The 21,973-nt window shown below is 35.2% G+C and overlaps 1 protein-coding gene across 1 annotated transcript in view; it reads right to left on the reverse strand.

The window, feature by feature from the left end:
• The window catches only part of ATP9B (ATPase phospholipid transporting 9B (putative)), a 150,929-nt gene that overhangs the window by 10,844 nt on the left and 118,112 nt on the right, over window positions 1–21,973 (reverse strand). The window contains exons 14-20 of the mRNA XM_071450698.1: window positions 19,706–19,818; window positions 15,234–15,482; window positions 6,756–6,917; window positions 6,055–6,147; window positions 4,819–4,902; window positions 4,071–4,241; window positions 2,577–2,675 (exon numbers count right to left, since the gene is read on the reverse strand). Coding sequence (XP_071306799.1) covers window positions 2,577–2,675; window positions 4,071–4,241; window positions 4,819–4,902; window positions 6,055–6,147; window positions 6,756–6,917; window positions 15,234–15,482; window positions 19,706–19,818 — 971 coding nt within the window. The remainder of the gene's footprint in view (window positions 1–2,576; window positions 2,676–4,070; window positions 4,242–4,818; window positions 4,903–6,054; window positions 6,148–6,755; window positions 6,918–15,233; window positions 15,483–19,705; window positions 19,819–21,973) is intronic.

Raw genomic sequence — 21,973 nt, forward strand, 5'->3', positions numbered from 1 at the left:
TCTTAAAAAAACCCAGCCTAAACAAATCAAGTTTTGAGAACTCATACCCAGAAGCCTTGGTTCAAGGGTTTTATCCCATTGCAAGTCTAATACCCATGGAATTTTACTATAAGCCTCAAGCCTTATGAATTGACAGAGTAATCCTCATACAAGTAAAATCTATGTAGTCGGCTTAAGTGGTTCCTCACCAAAGTTTGCTAGGGCTAAAATAGTGCTGAATTAATGACATTAAAATATCTGAATTTTGAGCTGGCCTGAGTCTTTTCATCCTGGCAGGTCTAGAGAAAAATAGAAAAATTTCCCAAGCAAACCTTAATTGTTTTGTTTATTAACCAGCAAAATATGCTCTTAGAATAACATAAAGTGTTCCTATTAATTGTTCCTTCAGTTTCAGGAAGGAAAAAGAGGCACAGATCTCAAAGGGACATAAAGATGCTCATTAGTACTAATCCTTTTGGATCTTGCATGACTCTGAAGACAAGATCAAGTGGCATAACATGAAAGAATTACATCATAGATTTAAAAAATTTACATAATTGTTTCAGAAAAGCCCAGCTATGAAGTGCAAAAAACAGTCAAATGTTACTAAATGCATTTTAGAAGGTTTTGAACTATAAACAGAATATGAAAAATTGAAATTATAATTAGATTTTGAGGAGACTGGCAGATTTGGGTGTGCTGGTGGGGTATTTTTTGGGGTTTTTTTGTGTTTTTTGGTGGGTTTTTTTGTTTGTTTCTTTCTAATTTTTTTCCCAATAAATATCAATGTATTTTAGAGCTATCATGCTAGACAAACTTCCAAGCACAGAATAAAACACAAGGTCTGATTACACTTTTAATTTTGTCTCTGTCAACAGATCACATTGATTAAATAACTTTTAAGATAGATGAATCTTAATTACATTGAATGTGAAGTTTTGTCCTTGACCCACAACTACCCAGCCTGATGTAGTTCAAAGAACCTTTCTCTCTCCAGATGGGTTCTACTACCCATAAAATTTGAGTTACATTAAAAAGCCCCTGCAAAGAGAAAAACTCATACACATGGCCCAATTCAGAATATTTTTCCTTCTTTTCCACAATTAAGCATGAAAAGAGAAACCTCTTTGTCTGATAGCTGTTAGGAAGACCAGCCTGTGTTGGCCTAGTACATTCTTTCTGCATTGCAGAGATGAAGAGATGTCAGTACTTGTGCACACTGATGAGCAGTGATTTTCCTCTCTGTTCTACATTTCAACCTAACAGAACACTTTTTTTTTTAAATTTGTAAATACCTCCAGAATTACAAACTATAGAAGCTGAGACTTCTAAGAATAAACAGTTTTGTTAAAAACAAAACACAGCTTTTTGGAAAGAGAGTAGCAAAAGGTTTTATCGTTCTAATTTATAACTACAGTAGAAGTGTTATAGTGCTTGCTATTTTCTTACATTAATTCAGTAGTTCTTTCTTTGCAACAAGTATAGCCACAGAAGTAATTCTGTATAAATGTGTTTTCTAACTAATTTAAAACTGTGTATTCTAAGTTAACACAGCTTTATGCTGATCTCTTATTACCAGTCAAGGTAATGAAAATAAAAATCTGACTCAACTAAATACATTTTGTTCAGGAAGACTTAATTTGTGGTGTTACAATATGGAAAGGTCAACAAAAATTGATCTGAAGTTTTATCAGAAGCATTAATAATTTAATTCCAAATAGTAGTCTGCAGGGCCTAATTTGCCATTCTGATGCTTCAGAAGAAAATACATTTACATGTAAATTATATTCATATAATTATTTCTGTCGGTGCAAGTGGTTCATTTAGAACAAACTGACGCATTATGTCTGATCACACAGCATCAATCAATGTCTGGAAAATCTATTTTTGTTTGGCTTCAGTCAAGTGAATAGCACGCATATAAAACATATAGAAGAAGATTCAGTTTACTTTTCTGACAATTACTTAAACAGTCTGTTGGTAAAATGCACATATTTATAATGACATGAAAAAAATTTCTCATACCAATTTGATCTCTGTTTACAGAGGGGATGTTCACAGTTTCATTCAGGATTAATTCTGCTTGAGTCTAAAGAGTTCTATCAATGAAAATGCTAAAACAAGCAAGAATGACATTCAGACAGCCTAAACACATGGACAGTTTCTTAGTGGCTCAGCATCTCACCTCACACAGACCTCTCCATCACTATTTAGAGGTATCTTGCTATGTCTCTTATGAAGGGTGTAAAATGTGTGTTGAACCTGGCTCACCCACAAAGGGCTACAAACATTTCTACAGCACATCACCAACTCTAGAAAACAACACCCTTAAATGCTTTGTCATTTCACTGAGTACTTACTAAGTAAGTACTTTTTTACAGTAAGTAAGTATTAAGTAAGTACATTTTACAGTACTTACTAAGTACTACCCTCTTGACCATTACAATGACACTCAGTACAATAACCCAACAACTTTCAACTGCCAGCCAGCCACTAATTGAATAGAGCAACACTGCTATTAGCCATCCTTTGACGAACCAACACTGCTATTAGCCATCCTTTGACGAACCAACAAAAAAAGTTTGAACTATACTTACAGGTCTGAAAATATGAATATCTTGATTTCTAGACACTAAGTGAGAACTTTTTGCAATGCAAGTTGCTGTCTCCAGTTTATCTCCTGTTAACATCCATATCTGCAAAAAAATGTAAGATTTTATTTCTTTGGACATTAGCAAATTGTCTGTTCTCCAAATCTAAATGACATCTCTCTCCATCTTTTCTCTGGCACCTTTTTGGATTAAGTTATCCAAGAAAATACACTGACTTGTGCATTTTAAAGTAAAATTAACTAACAGTTTTTACTGCAATAGTATGCAAAGCAGTAAAGAACTGTCTACTTTTTGCACCTCCATTCTCAAAAGGGCCAATGTTTCAATGTATATGAAGACAAAGTAAAACTCTGGGGAAGCATAAAATCCTTTCCCTATGGCCCTGATACTACCTTGATCAGAAAAGTGAGCATACAGATTACATTTGTCAGCAAAATGACGCAACACAACAGTCTGTGACCCTGGTGATCATCTCAGGAAGCAGCAGCCAAGCCATGAGACAGCAAATCTTGGAGCATGAGCTACAGTCCCAACACTCCGAAAAGATCCTGCCCACTGACCACGCAGAACTGAGGAGGCAGTAAAGATTAAGGGATAAAGTTGTTACATTCCTATTGTGTGACAGCTCTCTCAGCCCCTTAACACCAAGAAGGTTTGTTAGTATGATGACTAGTTAGGAAGATGACTCAATCACCCGTGTAAGGAAATTATTGTCATCGCATCCCAAAATTCTCCTGGTTTGCTTTGACCTCCTGAGCTGCCCTTCCAGCAGATAATGGAGGGGCTGAAGTCCAGCACAAGCAGCATATGCAAAATATCTTACTGTCCCTGACTCAGTTTAACCAATGCAAAGTCATTACAACTATATGGAGTAGAGTTTGACACTGCTTAAAGCAAAATGTTTATAGTCTTGCCCCCTCCCCTCAGATATTGTTCATATATTTACTTGAAACCCTCCCTCAAATAAACTGTATATGCATTATGTGAAAATATATGTGCAATTGATAGGTGTCTAGCAAACCAACTCTTCTGCATGGCTTTTCATTCCATCCCTTTACATGAACTGAACAAACTCCAAGGGCAGTTCTGAATTCTAGTTCAAATAATTCATGTTTTGATCTTTGCTGAAACTTCTTAAGAGCGCCAAACCTGAAAACATTGTTGTCACACAAATCTTGTGCCAAACTCAGTCAGTGTCAGCAAGGACAGTTTACTGTAGACAGCCTGGGTATAAATGACTGAGACACACATACATCTATCCATTGGTAGTCTTCCTACAGAAGTAAGTTTGAGATTGATGAAACCTTGTAGGCAAGGGAACTTTGCACACAGTGTCTTGTTTGTTTCTGCTAGTTCATGCCCAGAATGTGCTGGGGACTTGACACATTTCTTACTTTTAAAGAGCAGACAAAAATAAGTTATGTCTTGATTTAAAAATTAATAAATGATAACCTGTTATGTCAGCAATGTGTTAAGTACCTTTATTCCAGCATTCCTTAGCATCTCTAGAGTTGGTCTAACATCTGCTTGCAGCTGATCTTCTACTCCAGTGAGACACAGTAATTCCATTTCTCGCTCCAAACTCTCTACAACAGCGGCAACCTTCAGGTTTCTGTCATGTATGCTTAGCTTTGCTTGGTTATATCGACTCTGTTTGCACAAACACAAAACCACTTAGAGTTTGCTACGACTCATAAAGTATACATTCAGTCTACCACTCAGTGATAGTATGGATCCATTAGGCTAAATGTTTGTCTTTATATATCTTTAATGAAGAACAAGGCTAAAGGAGAAATTTTACTTTTCACCCAATGTTATACAGGGCTCTTCTGACAATGCACCTAAAGAGAATGCCTCCTGAAGAACTATTAAGAACTAGGCATCACAGCTTCAAAGGAGGAAAGGCCCTAACTTTGAGAACAAGTAGGTTTTTTATGTCATGCTGAACATACAAAAATAACATTATATTAGCTTCTGGGAAAAAAACACTGTCCAATCCAATAATAAAGCAAACAGGACCCTACATATGACTGCAGAACCTTCATTAATGAATGACAAAGCCTTTAACAGATTGTGGACAATATCTCAATTATCTATTTTTTAAATATGAATCATCTTTTTCTGCAATCTTAAAAAATTAAATTGAGGAATGTTCTCCTTGAAGTAATTAAACATGATCATAAGCACAAGATGATCATAAGCACAAGATCACTCTGTCCTTTCATACCTCAAAATCTTGATACTGCTCTTCAGTAAGTGATTTTTTGGCAACAACCAGTGTGCGCAGTCCTTCTCGTGCCATATTACCACACTAAATGAACCAAAGCACAGAACAGTCATGCAAATATTCAAATCTGTGTTCATGATTTCTACTGTATGCTAACACGATGTATCTGTAGCTTTGGTGTTTCTTTAGACTCTTAAAATACTCTGGAGAAGCCACAAACAGGATGAAAAGCAATTATATACTTCAGGTGTCCCAAATGAAGTGGTTTGCTATCAGTAAGTCAATTAGATCTCCTCTCCTAGCTTAAAGAAAATATCTTTTAGGTTGAAGCTTTAAAATAAATTAAAACTACTTTTGAGGCACAGAACAGAATTCAATTTCTTTTTTCACTGAACGTATCCCTTATCAGAAAAGCATCTACACATTAAAAATAGCCATGGAATAGCATGTCTTAATGAAAAACAAGGCTCTCCAGTGCAAACACTTATTGATTTGACCTCATAAAGCTAAATAAATTAAACAAGTATTTTACAATTAATTGTGCATCATTATCGCCAAAAGTAATTTTTATGACATTTTGCTAGGTCTTAAGGGAGTTAAATTTATTCATGTCCCCGAATAAATCAAAGTGCCCTGCAGCAGATATTGATTCATATTGCCAATACCATTATGAACATACATGGTGTAATCATTGTATTAACATATTGGCTGTATGTAGGGTCAAAAATAAGATGATTGCTGGTACCTACTAGAACACGTACTGAAAAATATCGATCAGGTTTGAAATTTAGTCACTAACTATTTTATTTGAAGTTTAATAAATGTGGTAAAAAGAAAATAGTTTGGACACAATGCTTGTCAAAGTCTATAATTCATAATCATACCTCACTGCAGATTTTGATCAAACAAGGCATAAAAAGATTTATAGCAGAATACTTCTCAGAAGTAATTAGGTTTTATGTGAAAGGTCAGTCAATGAAAAACAACTTTCCTTGTTTTAAGTAGGAATGTGTCCTGCTACTATTACTAGCTTCACTTTTCTTGTATGTTACTCAGGAATTGGAAATAGTTGTAATCCCTTAAAACCCATTCAGGATATGCATAACTGAAGTTCAAAATCCATTACTGCATTGCCTCAGATTGTCCTTTCAACATATCCCAATACCATCTGATATATTTGAGATTTTAAATTTTTATAAAATATTAATTTTTGTAAATGTTGATTTTCTTTCTTACCTCTTCTTCTAACCAATCATTGTACTGTACAATAGTGGACATGGCAACATCTGCACCCTTCATGTAAAATGTAATTTCTCCTGAAGATTCATCCTAAAATTTTACAAAAGAAATGGGAAGGGGTGGGGGTGGGGGGGAGAGGAATATCTGTTTATAAAGTCAAAACAATTACCTACCAATAACTTAATTGCCTTCTGAAGCACTCAATAGGTTCCCATTTATAAAAGACAAAGTACCTTGCCAAGAAGTGGGTAGGTTGTATTACGTGATGTTACTATTTCCAGTGTTATCTCTGATTCCACTGAGATACATGTCTGCTATTTCCATGTAAGAGGACCAGCTCTAACTGAAGTCCACAAGCATAAGAGATTCTCAGCACCCCTAAACTAAATTTTAAAATATCAATGTTACATCCCCTCTAACTTGTATTTTGTTTCTTGGGTGGCAAATACCAACCCAAAACAGAAAGCTCTGTATCTTTGAAATACCTGGTAATTAAAAATTTACAAATAACTTAGTGTATATGCTTGTTACACATTTTAATGATGCAACACTCATTGCATAGTCAGTGAATCCACAGACAGACAAATGTAATCAATGAATTCCTGTGGTATTGTCTGTTGCAGAAGGAGTGAATCAGTCTGATCTGCCAGCATTTTTAAAAAAATCAAACCAAACACCCAGAAAATGCCCCACATTACCCTAACTATGATGCCCATGCGCTTGCTCTCAGAAGTGAAGGGGAAGATCTGCAGGATATAATATGTCAGGATGTGCCCACCAGGGGTCTTCAGCTGCATTGAGGTCAGATCCCTGTTAACCAGAGTGAGACCCACACTCTCTGTCCACTGCACCAGAGCTACCTAAAGAACAAAGGGGGGAAAAAAAAGAAAGAAAAAAGAGACATATTTAAATTATTTAAATGTGAAAGGTCTATGACACTGTTACATAAGTTAAAACCAAAGAACTGTTGCTAGGGTGAAAGTATAAACTCTTCCAAGAATCTAGGGAAAAAAACAAGTGAACAGCAGCAGACTGAGTATAAAATATTAATACATCAAATTATGTGTGTCCCTTGAAGAACTTATAAAACTTTCTTATGAAGAATATAAAACCTTCTTCAACTTATTGCTGAAAATGAGGTACTAAATATATTGTTTAGAAATAGCTATTCTAATAAATACCCACATACATTCAAGAATAAATCAAGGACATCAAGCAGAAATTTTGCAAAATGAGAAGATGATTTCTATATCAACAAGACCATTATGTAAGTAAAACACTTTGGGAGAATTTCAATATAAAATATTTTATTAAATCTACAGTTACATGCAAGTTGAGACAATTTAATTGGTAATAAATAGGAAAGCAAAGGACCTTATTTTTAGTTTACTCACTTGCATAATATCAATACTTTGTTTCAACAGTAATATGACTTCTGACATCAAATTAGATGGAAACCAAGCTTACAATACTGCATCCCACAAACTCACATGGGAAAGTCCCTTTTCCAAAATTTTGCTGCTTTGAAGTGCATGACATCTAGCTTCCACATTTCTCTATATTATACTTTAAATATCTCCCACCACCACCATCAGATTTATTCCTTCAAAAAATTAATATTTTAGGAAAACTGTTTTACTGATTTTACTGTTTTGTATACAAGACACATTCCATATCTCATTTTTTTTCTGATTAAAGAAAACTTCTCCTCAATCTGCTTTTAGTTTTCCAAAGGCTAATCTTTACTGGAAACCAGACTTTTAAATCACTGGAAAGTTAACTGTAATGAAGTTCACATGATTTTTATGGATCCTGGATTTTTACGGATTAATAGGCTCTGCTGTTAATCTCAGGGAAGATGAAAAAAGTAAACATCAAGCACTTTGATAAAAAACATGCAAGTAGAAAATTCCCTAGGTAAGTTCAACGGACATGATGGTCACTAAGAATTTCACACAAAGCAAATAAAACACCTCAGCTTCTAAGAAAATTTAAATTGGAATAAAATCCTGTGTGAAGAACCTGTTACAAACCCTAGTAATGCCATCTGTGTAGGCATCACCAGATGAAAATACAGTGAGATGCAGTAATGGAAGAGAATAGAGCACATTTTGAAAAGGATCATTTTAAATTCTTGAAAACTGCAGGAAGCCTTTTTACAAACTTTTCTTCTTTACCAGAAGTAGCTTATAAGCTGTAAACAATCCAGTACTTCCAAGGTTAATTTTCAATTTTCACAGTGAAGGGTTACTATTACATTCTGACCTATAAATTGCATCTTTCCACTAAAACCCTATCATCTTATTTGTGTCCCTTTGCAGCTACGACTCAAGTGTTCTATATTTGGTGACTCAGATCTGTTTATTATATTTATGCTTGGCTTCACATACCATTTAAATTAGCATTTTGCAGTACAGTCATTTTGTACTCTTATAGCTGGCCTATACACAACTGCATATTTATTTTTTCTTTTAAATTGATCAGGGCAAATACCATACAAGAAACAGTCAATAAGGCTCAAGAGTCAAACAGATGCCTACAAGGACACTGAAAAACTTGAGAAAAAGACGAGTTTGACTCCCATCACTCAGAATGAATCAGAGCAGCACCCAAAACAATATAGCCAGATCTTACCATTGAAATATCTGAAGCTTTTAGAATGTAGAAATTTTTTTCTAAACAAGTATTTCACAAATTAACATCTACATTGTAAATCCTAACAAATACACATATACCGAAAGGCTGGCTATAGAGAGTTCAGAAAAAGGATTCTTAGGCTAGTCTCTCTTCTTGAGGTTTCCCCTCTACAAACACATTCTCTTCTCTTCAATATATTTCGGAACCTTTACATTGAAATGGTCTTGCAATCTAGTGTACCTAAATCAAGAACTCCTAGAATACCAGGAAAATGCAGCGGCTGTGGCTTCTACAGAGCTTGACATATTGGATGAAGGCAGATAAAGCAATTAAAGGTTGGACAAGCATAAAAGGCTTTGATACTTTGTTTTAAAATAATCCATTGCGATGTTAATATTTATTTGCAGATAACTGTTAATTTGCTGATGCACAAACACAGATGAAATGTGTCAAGTTTCCTGAATCCAGATGAGGGACTTATTTGAATGTTTTATGGATCTTCTCCGGCTTATCACAAAGTTTCCCTTCTAGGGAAACTGGCTGCCTGGGAGACATAAGCATGTTGGTGGGTAAATGGTCTTCCCATTACTGAGACACAGGTATGCAGTGAACCCACCAAATGTGTGATGTTCCTAGGGCAGGTAATGCATATGGAGGCAAAGAGAGATTTGTGATTGCTGACTTGCTAATTTTCTTCCTCCTCAGTAGCAACCCAAAGGGTAAAGATGACCATTCATCTCTCACATGACAATATCAAAGATGCAACTTCCAAATTAGGAAAGAAAGGAGCAAATAATTGCATTGTGAAACAGAAATGCAACAGATCTGATGCAAACTAGTGAGAAATACCATCTAGTGCTCTTACCCTAAATCTTTCAGATGCTTCCATTTACCACATGTCCACTCTTGAACTCTGGCTGCTTCTGTCAGCAGTCTCCCCACTAAAGGCCACCCAACATTCTGAGCTTCTATAGTTCACAGATCCAAACAGCAAACTCTTCCATTACCAGGGCACAGATTTCCACTCAAATTCAGAGATTTCATAAGGAAACTCTCCCAAATTATGCCGTAACTGTGCAACCCACAACATCACCTAGAGCAGTAGCAGCTCGAGAGTTAGAAGCAGCTTCTTTCAGTAGGAGTGTGTCTAACTCAGTCACCTGAGGAATGAGTGCATTTCCAGAAGGGCACAAAGAGGTGAAACTTCAAAAGCACCATTCATGTCCATGTTTTGGGGACATTATCATCCCATTTTTTTAGAACTGTTCATTTATGGAACCAAATCAAACCACACAGTTTATGCACTGGGTTAGGGTTGACCTGTACAATAATACTCTTGACTGCAGGTTTCCATCACAGGACATGCTCTGTTCACCATACTTGGATCCTGTGGGGTTGTACACCTCATCACTAAGGCCACAACCTCCAGCAGCCTGGCTATCATACCCAGCTTCTGCTTTTCTTTCCTTATGGCCCAGACAATAATTTCTGCTCCCTAGCAGATATATTGAACTGCTCTACATTTACAGTACTTGTTGCTTAAAACGGTTTATGAACAAATAACTGTCACTTTCAATGTACAATATTCTTTTTTGAGCTAACATTAGTTTAAGAAAAAGTCCCACTGCCTCGTGGCTGCAGTTGGCAGTTCCCTACCGCACAGGGACCAGGAGTTGCACCATAGTTGTACTCACATCTTTCCCGGAGCCCTGCTGTGAACCTGGCCACTTTAACCAAAAGAGAATCTGCATTAATAAAGGCTTCAATGTTTTTAGCATATATGAGGGAGCAATTTGTAGGGCAAAAAAGAAGGACTAGACATGGGAATTTTGTAAGCCAGTTTTGCTGCTTAGAAGAATTCTCATGTAACATACTTGTATTCCTTTCAGAGTATTTAAGAGCATCACTTCAGACAACAGGAACTGCTTTCAAAATCAAACTGTCGTATAAGTTGTACAGACATTGTAAGTGGGGTATTTTTAAGTTAAGGGTATTGCTTTGGAAACAGAAAAGAAGCAGTGAGCTATCCTTTCCCCAGTGCCTGAGTGTTTCCAACCGTTTCCATTGGGACTGTTCAACAACTCATATCTGTTTCCAATCAGTGGTTTGGTTTGTTTATATTTATAAACAACCACTTTATGCAAACTAACATTTGAGGTCCATCAATTTTCATAAAAATCCCTTCATAATTAAAATAAAATTATTAACTTAAAAATACAGCTTGATCATGTGAAAAAACTACCAATCAATATTCAAGACAAGCTATGGAGTAGTTATTCTTTGTGGGTCTCGAAGGTCACACAAGTGATGGTTTTATGCTACTGAGTGATTTGCTTTTCACAATACATTGACAAAACAACACAATTAGTCTTGCTTCAATAAGCACACACAATAAAATGAATTAAACAATACAACATGTCTCATACATTATAGCTTCACTTTTGTAAACACAAAAGCTGCTTCACTAAGGGCATATAATTTCCCTGTCTGTTTTTAAATGATTGGCTTTGTATCCTTGTAATTAATTTTAGCAACTCTGTTGTCTCTGGACAGAAATGTTGGAATTAAATAACTGACCACACTTTAAGGTAGTATTTAAATATTCAAGATCCTGGAATTAGAAATGCTTGAGACTATAACAGTGCAGGACAAAGCATAACCAATAAATGGCTGGTTTATGAGAGTAAGCAGTCATTAAAAATCATGACTGATCAACCTTTTCTGACTAAGGGGAGCAAAGGTCTTCAAAGGCTCCTGTTCATAGCATGCCCTGAATTGCTTGGGTCTCTGACCTTTGAACTCTATCACTTTGCCTACTTAGCTTATATGCTTTCATGATTGTTCATTACATTAAGGTAGCTGGCTTTCTACAGATGAGCTGAACCCACACCTATGATGGCAAAGTCGAAGCTGAGTTTTGGTATGGCTTTTTTTCCTTTTAGTTTTTTTTTTTTTTTTTTTTTTATCCAGTGGGTTCTCAATGAATGTTTATTGTTTGCTATGCTACAGCTGTAGAGGACAAGTGACAGACAAATGAAACTTTCCACTCTTTCAGAGAAAATGAAATATTGATCACTTATCATAAGAAACAAAGAGCTTGGCATAAGTAGGGTTTGCATTATGAATACAAAATCAGTTACTTATTTCAGGTTCCTCTAACAGTGAATAAATACATCTTTTATGATGAATGCACCTACTTCTAAATGTGCATACTTTGTTATGGTCATATTATATCTGTATATGGATGCACACATATATGCACAGATGTGAGAAATTTCAAAAGAGTTCCTCAAGTCAATTAATTAAGTGTGCAGCGTAGTGAGCATATTGCTGAGCTGTTTCGTATACCTTCCTACATGGAAGAATAGTTTATACTTACATACTGTTCTCTGCTCTTTACATCCTATGGTGTGATCATGCAATATTATATAATGCAACACACAACAATGCAAATAACATCTTGTTCCAAAAGACTGCAATCAAGCCAGATCCATAAACAAAATCTAAGAGAACAGAGTTGCAATGTGGAGAAAGTACAATGCATAAAACCGGTTAAGTCTATTAAATGATAATGTTGCTTATTAACCAAGTATGTTGTGGTAGGTCAGTGCTGAGGTTAAACAGAAAACATCAATTGAACCATTTCCCTAAATAAAGCTCCAGGGTGCAATATTCAAAGCACTTTATTCAATAAAAAATGCTTTTAAAATGGTACTTTGGTGATTGGGAAACATTGGCATCATCCGTCAACCTAACTGCAGGAAAGTTCAATAAGCTAAATAATGAACCATTTACATTATTTTCCTTAGGCTCCAGTGATTTGCAAACATTGCATCAATAGAAGTCTTAAAAAAATTATGATAAAGACCTGCTAGTGTTTCAACTCTTAGGCTTTTTTCTGTCATGCTGCAATTTTTATGCTGTTTACATGCTTTTTGTAGCTTCATCTTTTTACAAGACTCCATTTAACATCAATTTCTCATTACATAAAAGCATATTTTTTAAAAATGATAATTTTACTAGTGTTTCAAGCATTATCTTTGAGAAACAAAAATGAAATTTAAGCCTGTTTTAGAATGGAAACATTTAATCTCACTGCCATATAGTTTTGATGCATGAGTTGAAATGATTAAAAAATCGTTATTAAAACAATATCTGTGCATTATCTCCCTTGCAGCATGAACAGTTTCTTTGTTGATTTCTTCTTCTACCTCCTTTTCCACCCTGAGTCCCAGATCTATTATATTAGCACTTTATCAACTTTCCTTTCCTTCCTTTCATCTTTCCAAGGTCAAATTCCCTACTGTCTTCCCAGGGCACTGCTTGTATAATTCTCGAGTCTTACAGCTTCTTTCTTTAGTAAATATGGGAGGAGAATTGCTCTTCATGGTAGCATTTTCAGCTTTCAAACAACTGAACAAATATACAAAAGCCCACAGGGAGAGAGGCGCAAGCGGGAGAAAAAACTCACATAGTTTCTCTCAAATGCACATCTCTTCACCTGATTTAGTAATACCTTTGGCTATCAAAGCAGAATATTTACTTAATTTATAGTTGTCATCATATCTTCCTAGTCAGATCTTCACTCGTGCAGTCATTCATTATACTCAGTAGTACCCCACAGGCTCATTAAACTGAAACATTAAGTAAATATGAACGCATGTGCAGATGAAAATTTGCTCACTTGTGTATAATACAAGTCAAACATTATACAAATATATATCATAAACAAACACCCTCTGGCATAAACAAATGCCCTTCCAGGATTCTCAATTCATAATGTGGATCAGCTCACACTGTATAACACCAAATACCGTATTATGGATTACTGATTTTAGCCAAAGTCAGCATCTCAAGTTCTACTTCTCTGTTTAAGAATAAAGAGTTTTATTTTTAAAAATGTTCTGACTGCTATTTTTTAGTCTTGGAGAACCAGCCACTTTATATTCTACAATCCTTTGACACTATTAACTGTGTTTATGGCATCTGAAAGGTATGTAATGTCTGCTATCTTGTTACTACATAAAGACAGATTTAATTTTATTTCTTGCATTCCTAAAAACCCTTGTTACAGACTTGTTTCTTTTAGCAATGATAGCCTGCAGTATGAACTGCTTAAGTTTTGTTAGCATTACATATGGTGACATATTAGACATGAAAACCAAATGTATACTTGAATAATACACTATGTAGCAGGATGAAGTTTGTGAAAGAAACATTAACTTGTATGGGATCAACTTGCACAGCTAGAGAAATATTCAGGCTTTCAGGTAGATAATTCCTGCTTCATATCTTCCAAAAACCTTATTTTATTTATGACTAAGCTACTGGGGTTACAACAAAAACAGTACCTTCAGAAAATGCTAGAAATTCTTTAAAACAAAGATTCTTCTCAACCTGTTCACTTTCAACAGGTCTATTTCTCGATTTTACTATATCGACTATACACATTATTATAAACTCTTTCCAGTATCTTGCAACATGAGCTTTGTCTCTATCTTCTAGTATCTTTTTAGATTGAATTTTAGGCAATCAATTTAGGGACCAAAATAGGATTATTCAGAACAATAACTCAAATCTAATGAAAGCACTGGGATTTGTTTAAAATTTGGATTTCAATAAAACTCAAAGGCATGTTTTTATTGAAATGGTGTTTTAAATTTCTGCTACACTTGATGCAATTTTGAAAGAACCATAAAGATTATGAAGCTGCCTAGAATTTGAAGCTCAAAAACTTTTCTACAGAAGTATTCAAGGTTTGATGGGGTTTTTTTGTTTGTTTCTTTCTGGGGGTTTTGTTAGTTTGTTGTTTTTTCCTGTTAGGAATCTGTACGTTCCGCTATCTGGTAGCATCTCTAACTAATGTACCAGGTTGTCCATCACTCAGAACAGTTTCATTTTCCATTTAGTAGCATACTTTGATTCACACATAGATTAATGTTTTGAGAATAATAATAAAAAATCATAAACCTTTAATTGCAATCCTTAATACAATATTGACCCCAAAGCACTGACTTCATAGGTCTTTAAGTCAAATAACTGAAAACACTTTTATACAGGAAGGCGTCAGAACTAGCAGATCTTTCCTAAGCTAGAAAATATAAAAACAGATTACTACTAATGTTGTTTTGATTTTTTAAGATTTTTAAAGCTTTTTGATGTTTACATTCTTGTAATGAACTTCTTCACACACTTTTTGTAAATAATTTACTGTTTTGTATTCTTTTATAGAAGAAGAGAAATTTGATAGACTGTTAGTCTGTTTAGTGTCATTGGAGAGGCAGCACTTTTGCCTTCTAATCTACTGTCACTTTTAGAAATCTATAAATGTTAAAGTTAGAAATTAAAAGTTCTCCTTTTTACTTTGAAAACAGCAGTGCGTGTGTGTTGTGTTATTTTGTGTCTTATAGTAACATACTATAGGGGTTTAAAGAAACCCATGCTCAAAACACGTTTTTTTCACAGCATTTCTCTTTTTTACTTAGTTTCCCCCATTCTTTAGGAGTTATAAATAAATATTTTCAGCCTTGCATACCAACCTCATCAGGGCTGGAAGCCTGGTAAGTTCGATTTTCATCGCTGAAGTCCTGATCCACTTCTGCATACTCAGTCTCTCCAGATACCCCGGCCCGAGATTCATACACGGGGGTGACATTGTGGCAGAGCGCGATGGCCTTCACCGCTTCGTGGATCCGGCTGCTGACGCTCTTGCGCACTTTGGGCGCAGATGATTGAGGCTTCCTGGATGGTGTTGAGCTCGTACTGTTCCCATTGTTCTGAAAGTGGACCTTTAAGACCCAACACAATGAATAGTGAACCAAAGTTCAAAAATGGAAACAAAACATGAATACTTATCCATCTATATCTTACTGTTCCTTTTACAAAGGTTGATAAATGATAACTCTAGTAAGCATCCATTTATTTTTATATAACCTATGGTTAACTCATTCAGCTTGTGATAAATAAAAAGCCTCATCTCCTTTTTTAAAGAAATTATACATAACTATGGGCTCATCACCTTGCATTTGTAGTCAAATTTCAATAACAGAGCCTTAAGACAATTGAAAAACATAAAATGAAAACAGTACGTTGGAAAAGGGCTGAATAGGCTGATCAGATTCTGCAGAAACCCCTGCTACCTCACTTCAGATTTTACATTTTTCAATGATCTGTCACAATAGTCCTTTCATGTCTATTGCATCCAGTGAATTATTTTTCCTTTTCCTTTTAAGAAAAAATATGTAAACCAGCCACCAAGTGGATGAGTTCAGAAACACTGAGACAAAATTTCAAAATTTGATGTTTTGTTGTTCTTCTTCACCTGTGTCATTAAACTGAAAAGAACCCCTTTTTTTAAAAAAAAACCACCTAAATCTCTGTATTTTAAAAGATGACCACATTTGTGGTAATCAGGAGAGACCAGAAGAAGAGGAGATCAGAAGAACAAAAGCAGGAACATTTTCAAGTACAAATATTAGGAGTAATTAAAATACAAATATTTCTGATTTTATTTATAACTTACATAATTTCTGTATTATTTGTGAACTAATGCAGTTTTACTCTTTTGCTGCAGCTGAAATGTTTTTTGTCCTTACAAGAATGCAATAATCTAATAAAATAATCATGCAAAATAACAGTTTGACACATACTTGAAGACTGTATTACTGTTGCATAACCAATAAACTACCACTGTTTTAAGTTACCTTTCACAAATGCTCAAGCACATACAGAGCTAATCTTCCTCTGAAAAGTACTATGTGTTCATGATTAATTAAAATAAGTTGGATTTTTTGGTGGGGGTTATTGGTTTTTGCTGGTTGGGTTTTGTTTTTTTCGTTTAAAAGTCAGCACATTAAATATATCAGCAGTACCACCACAGGGCTCTGCTGTTCACTCCAATGGAACTCAGAAAACCTTTTCAGAATCCACGCTTTTTTCCTCCTGACTGCAATCTGCTGAACCGTGAACATTCTGCCCATCAAATTACAGTGTTGTCTAATAAAGGGTTTAACTTTCTGCTCATCTGGCACTGCTTTTCAGCTACTGCTTTAAACCTCTGCATTTGCATTCTGCTAACATTGATGCCATTACAGTCACAAATAAATTAAGCTGATTTACTCCTTCTGAATTATGTTATGTTTATTGATGCTTGTATAATTTAATTTCACACAAATTCCATTAAAGATTATGCCCTCTATCACAAAATGCTTCCAGTGGGGAAATATAATCAGGTTATAATAGATTTGTGTGTTACATTAAGATGACAATAGTCTGGTAGGTCCACTGTAATAATAAAACAGAACACAAACAAGGGATAAAATCAATGTCACACAAGAACCACTGCCTAGCTAACTGGCAGCTTCTATTATCATAGGTTAAATTAAAAAACCTCACCATACTTTTTCAGATTGAAACAATTGTTTAGTAGTTGCTTGGTTTGTTACTGAGACTCCATCACTGTTCTGTTTTAATGAGTTGCTACTAACACAAGCACAATTAAAGCATTATTTATAAAACATTATTTAAACATAGAGTAGTGTCATATAAAGCTGAAAAAAAGGACGTTCCAAGAAAGTTCTTTTCATCATCTACTAATAGCAAACCCACATTTTGAAAATCTTTTTCCCACAACTGAGAAGAAAAGTTTCCCTCACATTTCTTATTTTAAGTATGTTACAGTTACTAAAAACTCATAACCATGGTTGCCACTCATTAAATTTTACAGTAAATTAGTAAAAGCTTTAAGTAGTAAGAATTCCAGGAATTGTGCAAATCTTTTCAGACAGCATATTTAACTGCAAAATATAAAACTGGTATTTGTGAGCATGCTTGGTGCTTAGCTGTCAAACTCACTCAGACCAAGGTGTGCCAGCTCAAGACTGTCAGTTAATATCATTTATTGCTAGACCTGTTACTGTGAATACCCAAATGGCACATCATAAGAAAGCCAGGTTGGGGTGGTTTTTATAAACTTAGTGAGTAGCAGGTAATTTCAGTTAACACATTCTGAACCAAATCTGGACAGCTGATCTTTAGGTGAAAGAGCTCCATTTCCCATTTCCAAGGCATGATTATTGTATCTCCCTATCCACGGCTATACCTACTAAAAATTAGGCTGAAATAGATTTATCCAAGGAAAAGAATTCAAGAAGGGGATTTGTTGAATTGTATAGACAGAAAATAATTAGGAATTTAAGTTGTGAACTTAAAATGTACACACTTCATCACTGTCTTCCCTCTTGTCTCTCCTCCCAAAAGCTACAAAGTATTAACTGGGTCCAGTGTGGCATTAAATTAAACTTTTATTCTTATTTTAAGCAAATAAGAAGGGAGCCATATTTACAACACAGCACAGCTAGATATTCCAATCAATTGTTGATCCTACAGTTCTTCTAAGAGAGAAAATGAGGACACAGACAGGGAAGTCAGTCTACAAACTTAACTGGGTGTCCTAGTGTGAATTTACGATGCTTGTATCCCCAGTTGTCTGTTCTGCTTATGCTGGATATTAAGTTCTGCACCTTTAAGACTGGTTCTGAGAATGAAGGGAGGGAGAAGAAGCTCAGTTTGTTATCAGAAACTGCATTTGCTCTCCTCATTCCTTCTCACAGACTGTGTTGTCTGAAACACAGCAGGACAGAGCTCTCCTTTGCTTTTAGTTAGTTTTTAGCTAGCTGAGGCAAAGTTGTTCTCTGGACTGTGGCTTTTCTTTTTCTGGTAACTGCTTTGGACTGAAAACCCAAAAAACATCAGGACCTCACGCCTATGGCCCACCGGGGCCTGGGATGTGGCATTTTCCAGTGCCAGAGGGACTGAGAGACACTCAGTGAGCCAAGAAACACCCACAGAGGACTCTTGGAATTACAAAAGCACTTTCTGAATTTGCCATCTCTTCAGAACAGCAAGAGGTTTTATTGTTTAGTATTATTCATTTTTTTTTATACTTGTGCATACTTGGCTTGTTAAATAAACAGTTTTTCCACTTTTCTTCAAGGAAATCTTTCCTGGACCAGTGGCTGGGGAGGGGCTGTTTGAATTTGCTTTCTTGAGAGACCCCATTAGGAGGTTTCCTCCCAAATTTGCCATTAACCAGGACACTGGGTCAGGAAGTCATGTTTGTGTATTCACATTAACTACAAGGGAAAAAAATTATATAAACTTTTATTATCATACTGTAAACATCATGGAAATACTAGTTAACTTTTCATTTGTTGTCTCTTCTGTAAATTTTCTTATTTTTTTGTTTCAAAGAACAGAAATAAAAAATAAAGCACAAAGTTCATCCTAATCTCAGAGTAGGATCAGGTGTTTAGGAAAGTTTGCAGCAAGCACCCAAACAGTTTACATACATGGGAAATGTAAGTAATGCTTGCAGAATCCCATAGCTGACCCACACAGAGACAGGGAGTCACAATCCTCTTGTACACTTTCCAGACCAAGCACTCTTATACATCACAGGAACAATTTGATCTCAAATGGAGTTTTCCATTTTCTCCCCCTTTCTCACTCACAGTTTTATGCTGTTTGAAATCATCTTAATTTTTTTAAAAAATAATTTTTAAATATACCTGTGTAAGTTTTATTTTGACAACTACTGTTATACCATTTGGTTATACCAATTAATGTGGCTTTTTCATGTATATTCTTGATTAGTATCTTCAAAGATATAATTACTGTTCATATTGTTCTGGACACTTCCTTATAATTTGTAGTCATAGTAATGAATACTCTTAGATGATTTGGCAGCAGAAAGACTGTACTGCACAGACAGGTTAACACAGATTTCTGCTAGTGAAGAACAGAAAAGTAAATCTCTTTAAGTGGGCATTATGAGGAACTTTGGAATCAGGAGAGAACTATGTACTCATATTTTTCCCTTCCATCATATTTCTGAAGAGATACCGACACATGACAACTTTCATAGCATCTCAAATTCTAGACATAATTATTAACAACAATGCTTCAATGTCATTAAACCCCCCATATGAAATGTAAATGATTTATGAAATACCTGTGAATAAGAGTTTATAATATGACTCTGTATTTCATCCATTGTGTCTGTTCCATAGGAAACAGTACCTAGGTGGAGGCGCTTAAATATCATCTCATTCTGTGTAAGTGTTCCTGTAATAAAGGAGAAGTATATCACAAAGCAGTGAAAAATACTATGAGATGGCCACAGACACCTCCTCTCCCCTCCCCCTCCAAAAAATCTTTCTTTTGGAAAGCAGGAATGAATCACAAGTTAGCATCAATTTACTTAATTAAAGGAATGTTTGTGGAGAAAGATCAGGGTTAGTCATTCTGGAAGAAATCACTGGTTCCACCTGCAAGCTGATTTTGCCAATAACTAAATACACAAACTTAAAGAGACAAAACCTTTCTTTCTATACAAAAAATTGAATTTGCAGTATGTAGATGGAGCTGACTCTCAAAAGCCAGTGCAAGAGTTTGCCCCATGTATCAGAAAATCTAAAGGAAAAAAACCCTACAGGAAACCCCAAAAATTCGTACAAATTTTACAAATTTTCCACACTTCATGTACCAAGGCAGACATTCTGACAATTGGGCACATTCAGTGTCAGTGTTATCTAGATTAAGTCATTAAGACCTAACATCACATCCAAATTTGACAGATTCAGCATCCAAGCAGAATAAGGCAGAATGAACAAAACCAGTGTTTTCTGTGCTCACTTCACATTTGCAAGAAACTACAGACTGTCAGCCAGACTGACACTGCATCCACGTTTGCCAACCAGCCACATCCTCTGGTTTGGAAAACCTCTAATTGAGGGGTGGGGGTGTCAGTCTTGCCTGATGGGGTATGTGAGGCAGAAAGGGGTCACTACTGCCTAGCTTTCCATGGTCAGCTTAAAAAAGATTATTTTGATTATGGCTCTTCCTAAATTTTTTCCCTACAGCTACTCAGGCAGAGCAAGTATAAAAATAGTATAAAGCTATTCCTATATTTAACCAGACAGGTTTGTGTCATTAAAATGCACAAGTCTGATCATAAAAAAATAAACCAAACATAGTACCAGAGTAGACATTCTTGAAGTTTCTACAATATTTTTAAAATGGAGTATAAGAAAATTCTCTGGAAATAAATACAGCAGAATAAAATATTTAATAATTATTTTATTTACCTTGAATATTTTTATTTCACATCTTTATCCTAGTATGCCAAACTACATGCTATATGCCAAGCTACATGCTTAGCAACAGGAGAAGAAAAGACTAAAAGGATGAGGTATGCTATAGTTGTCTGCAAAACAACACTAGTCTGGCCAGTCAGCGTATGGTTTATGCTATTATCAGGGCTAGAACTATCAGGGATCTTCAAAGATTCATTAGGGCTCTAAAAGTCTCATGTCTTTCACAGTTGCATTTGAAATGTCTACCACTCCCACTTCCTGGTGATACCTGTACAGTGACACTTCATCTCCATTGTTGTACCACCACACTGCACTATAAAACTCTTTCTGTTTTACCACTGCAAGATTTCTGTTCCAAATTCTCCCTTTACCATTAAAAACTACATTTCCCATTTGCTTTTCCTTACATGTTGCTGAGGATTTTTCTTTCTATAATTATATTATTTGAATTTTTAAAAATTATTAAAATAAGGTTTATGTGAAATGCATAAATTCTCTACAAAATATGCATAACATTATTAAAAATTTACATGAGAAGCTGAACATTCCCAAGGCTGGAAAACAGCCCAGGAAGACAAAGTTCCAGATCTCTATAATTAGCAAATTGGAAATTTTTGGTTACTTCCATACATGGGAAAATGAAATTTTGTTTTACAGTAATCACATAAATCCACTTTTTCTACTTTTAGAAGCTGTGCTTTTATTGAGACCTTTTATTAAAATTCATTACATTTTGTACTTTAATTCAAGACTAGAAAAAATAAATCTCCAGTTTGCACATAAGAAACATGAAAATTTCCACCAAAAATATGAGAAACTAAAATCTCCATTTCTAAAAGAAAGCAAAACCAAAACCCACACACTGTGCAAAAATATTCAGTGCAAGAAATTTTCAAGCCAATCTTTATCACCTTCCTAACCTTCCAGGCGTGCTAATACCTTCTCACTGTCTTTGACTTTGCCAAGCCTTTGAATTAAAAAAACTCTCTCTAGGAGTTGTGAAACTAAATGCTAGTCAAAAGGTGAGACAGCAGGCAACTGTCAAACCTGCTTCCCACTATTTCTGTAATTGCTGCTTGGGAAAACTGAGCAGGAAACAAAATTAGCCCTATGATTATTATATG

Source organism: Agelaius tricolor, unplaced genomic scaffold (assembly GCF_023055355.1).
Source record: "Agelaius tricolor isolate 1412-34295 unplaced genomic scaffold, bAgeTri1.0.p SCAF_2, whole genome shotgun sequence".
In the NCBI taxonomy this organism is placed as follows: Eukaryota; Metazoa; Chordata; class Aves; order Passeriformes; family Icteridae; genus Agelaius; species Agelaius tricolor.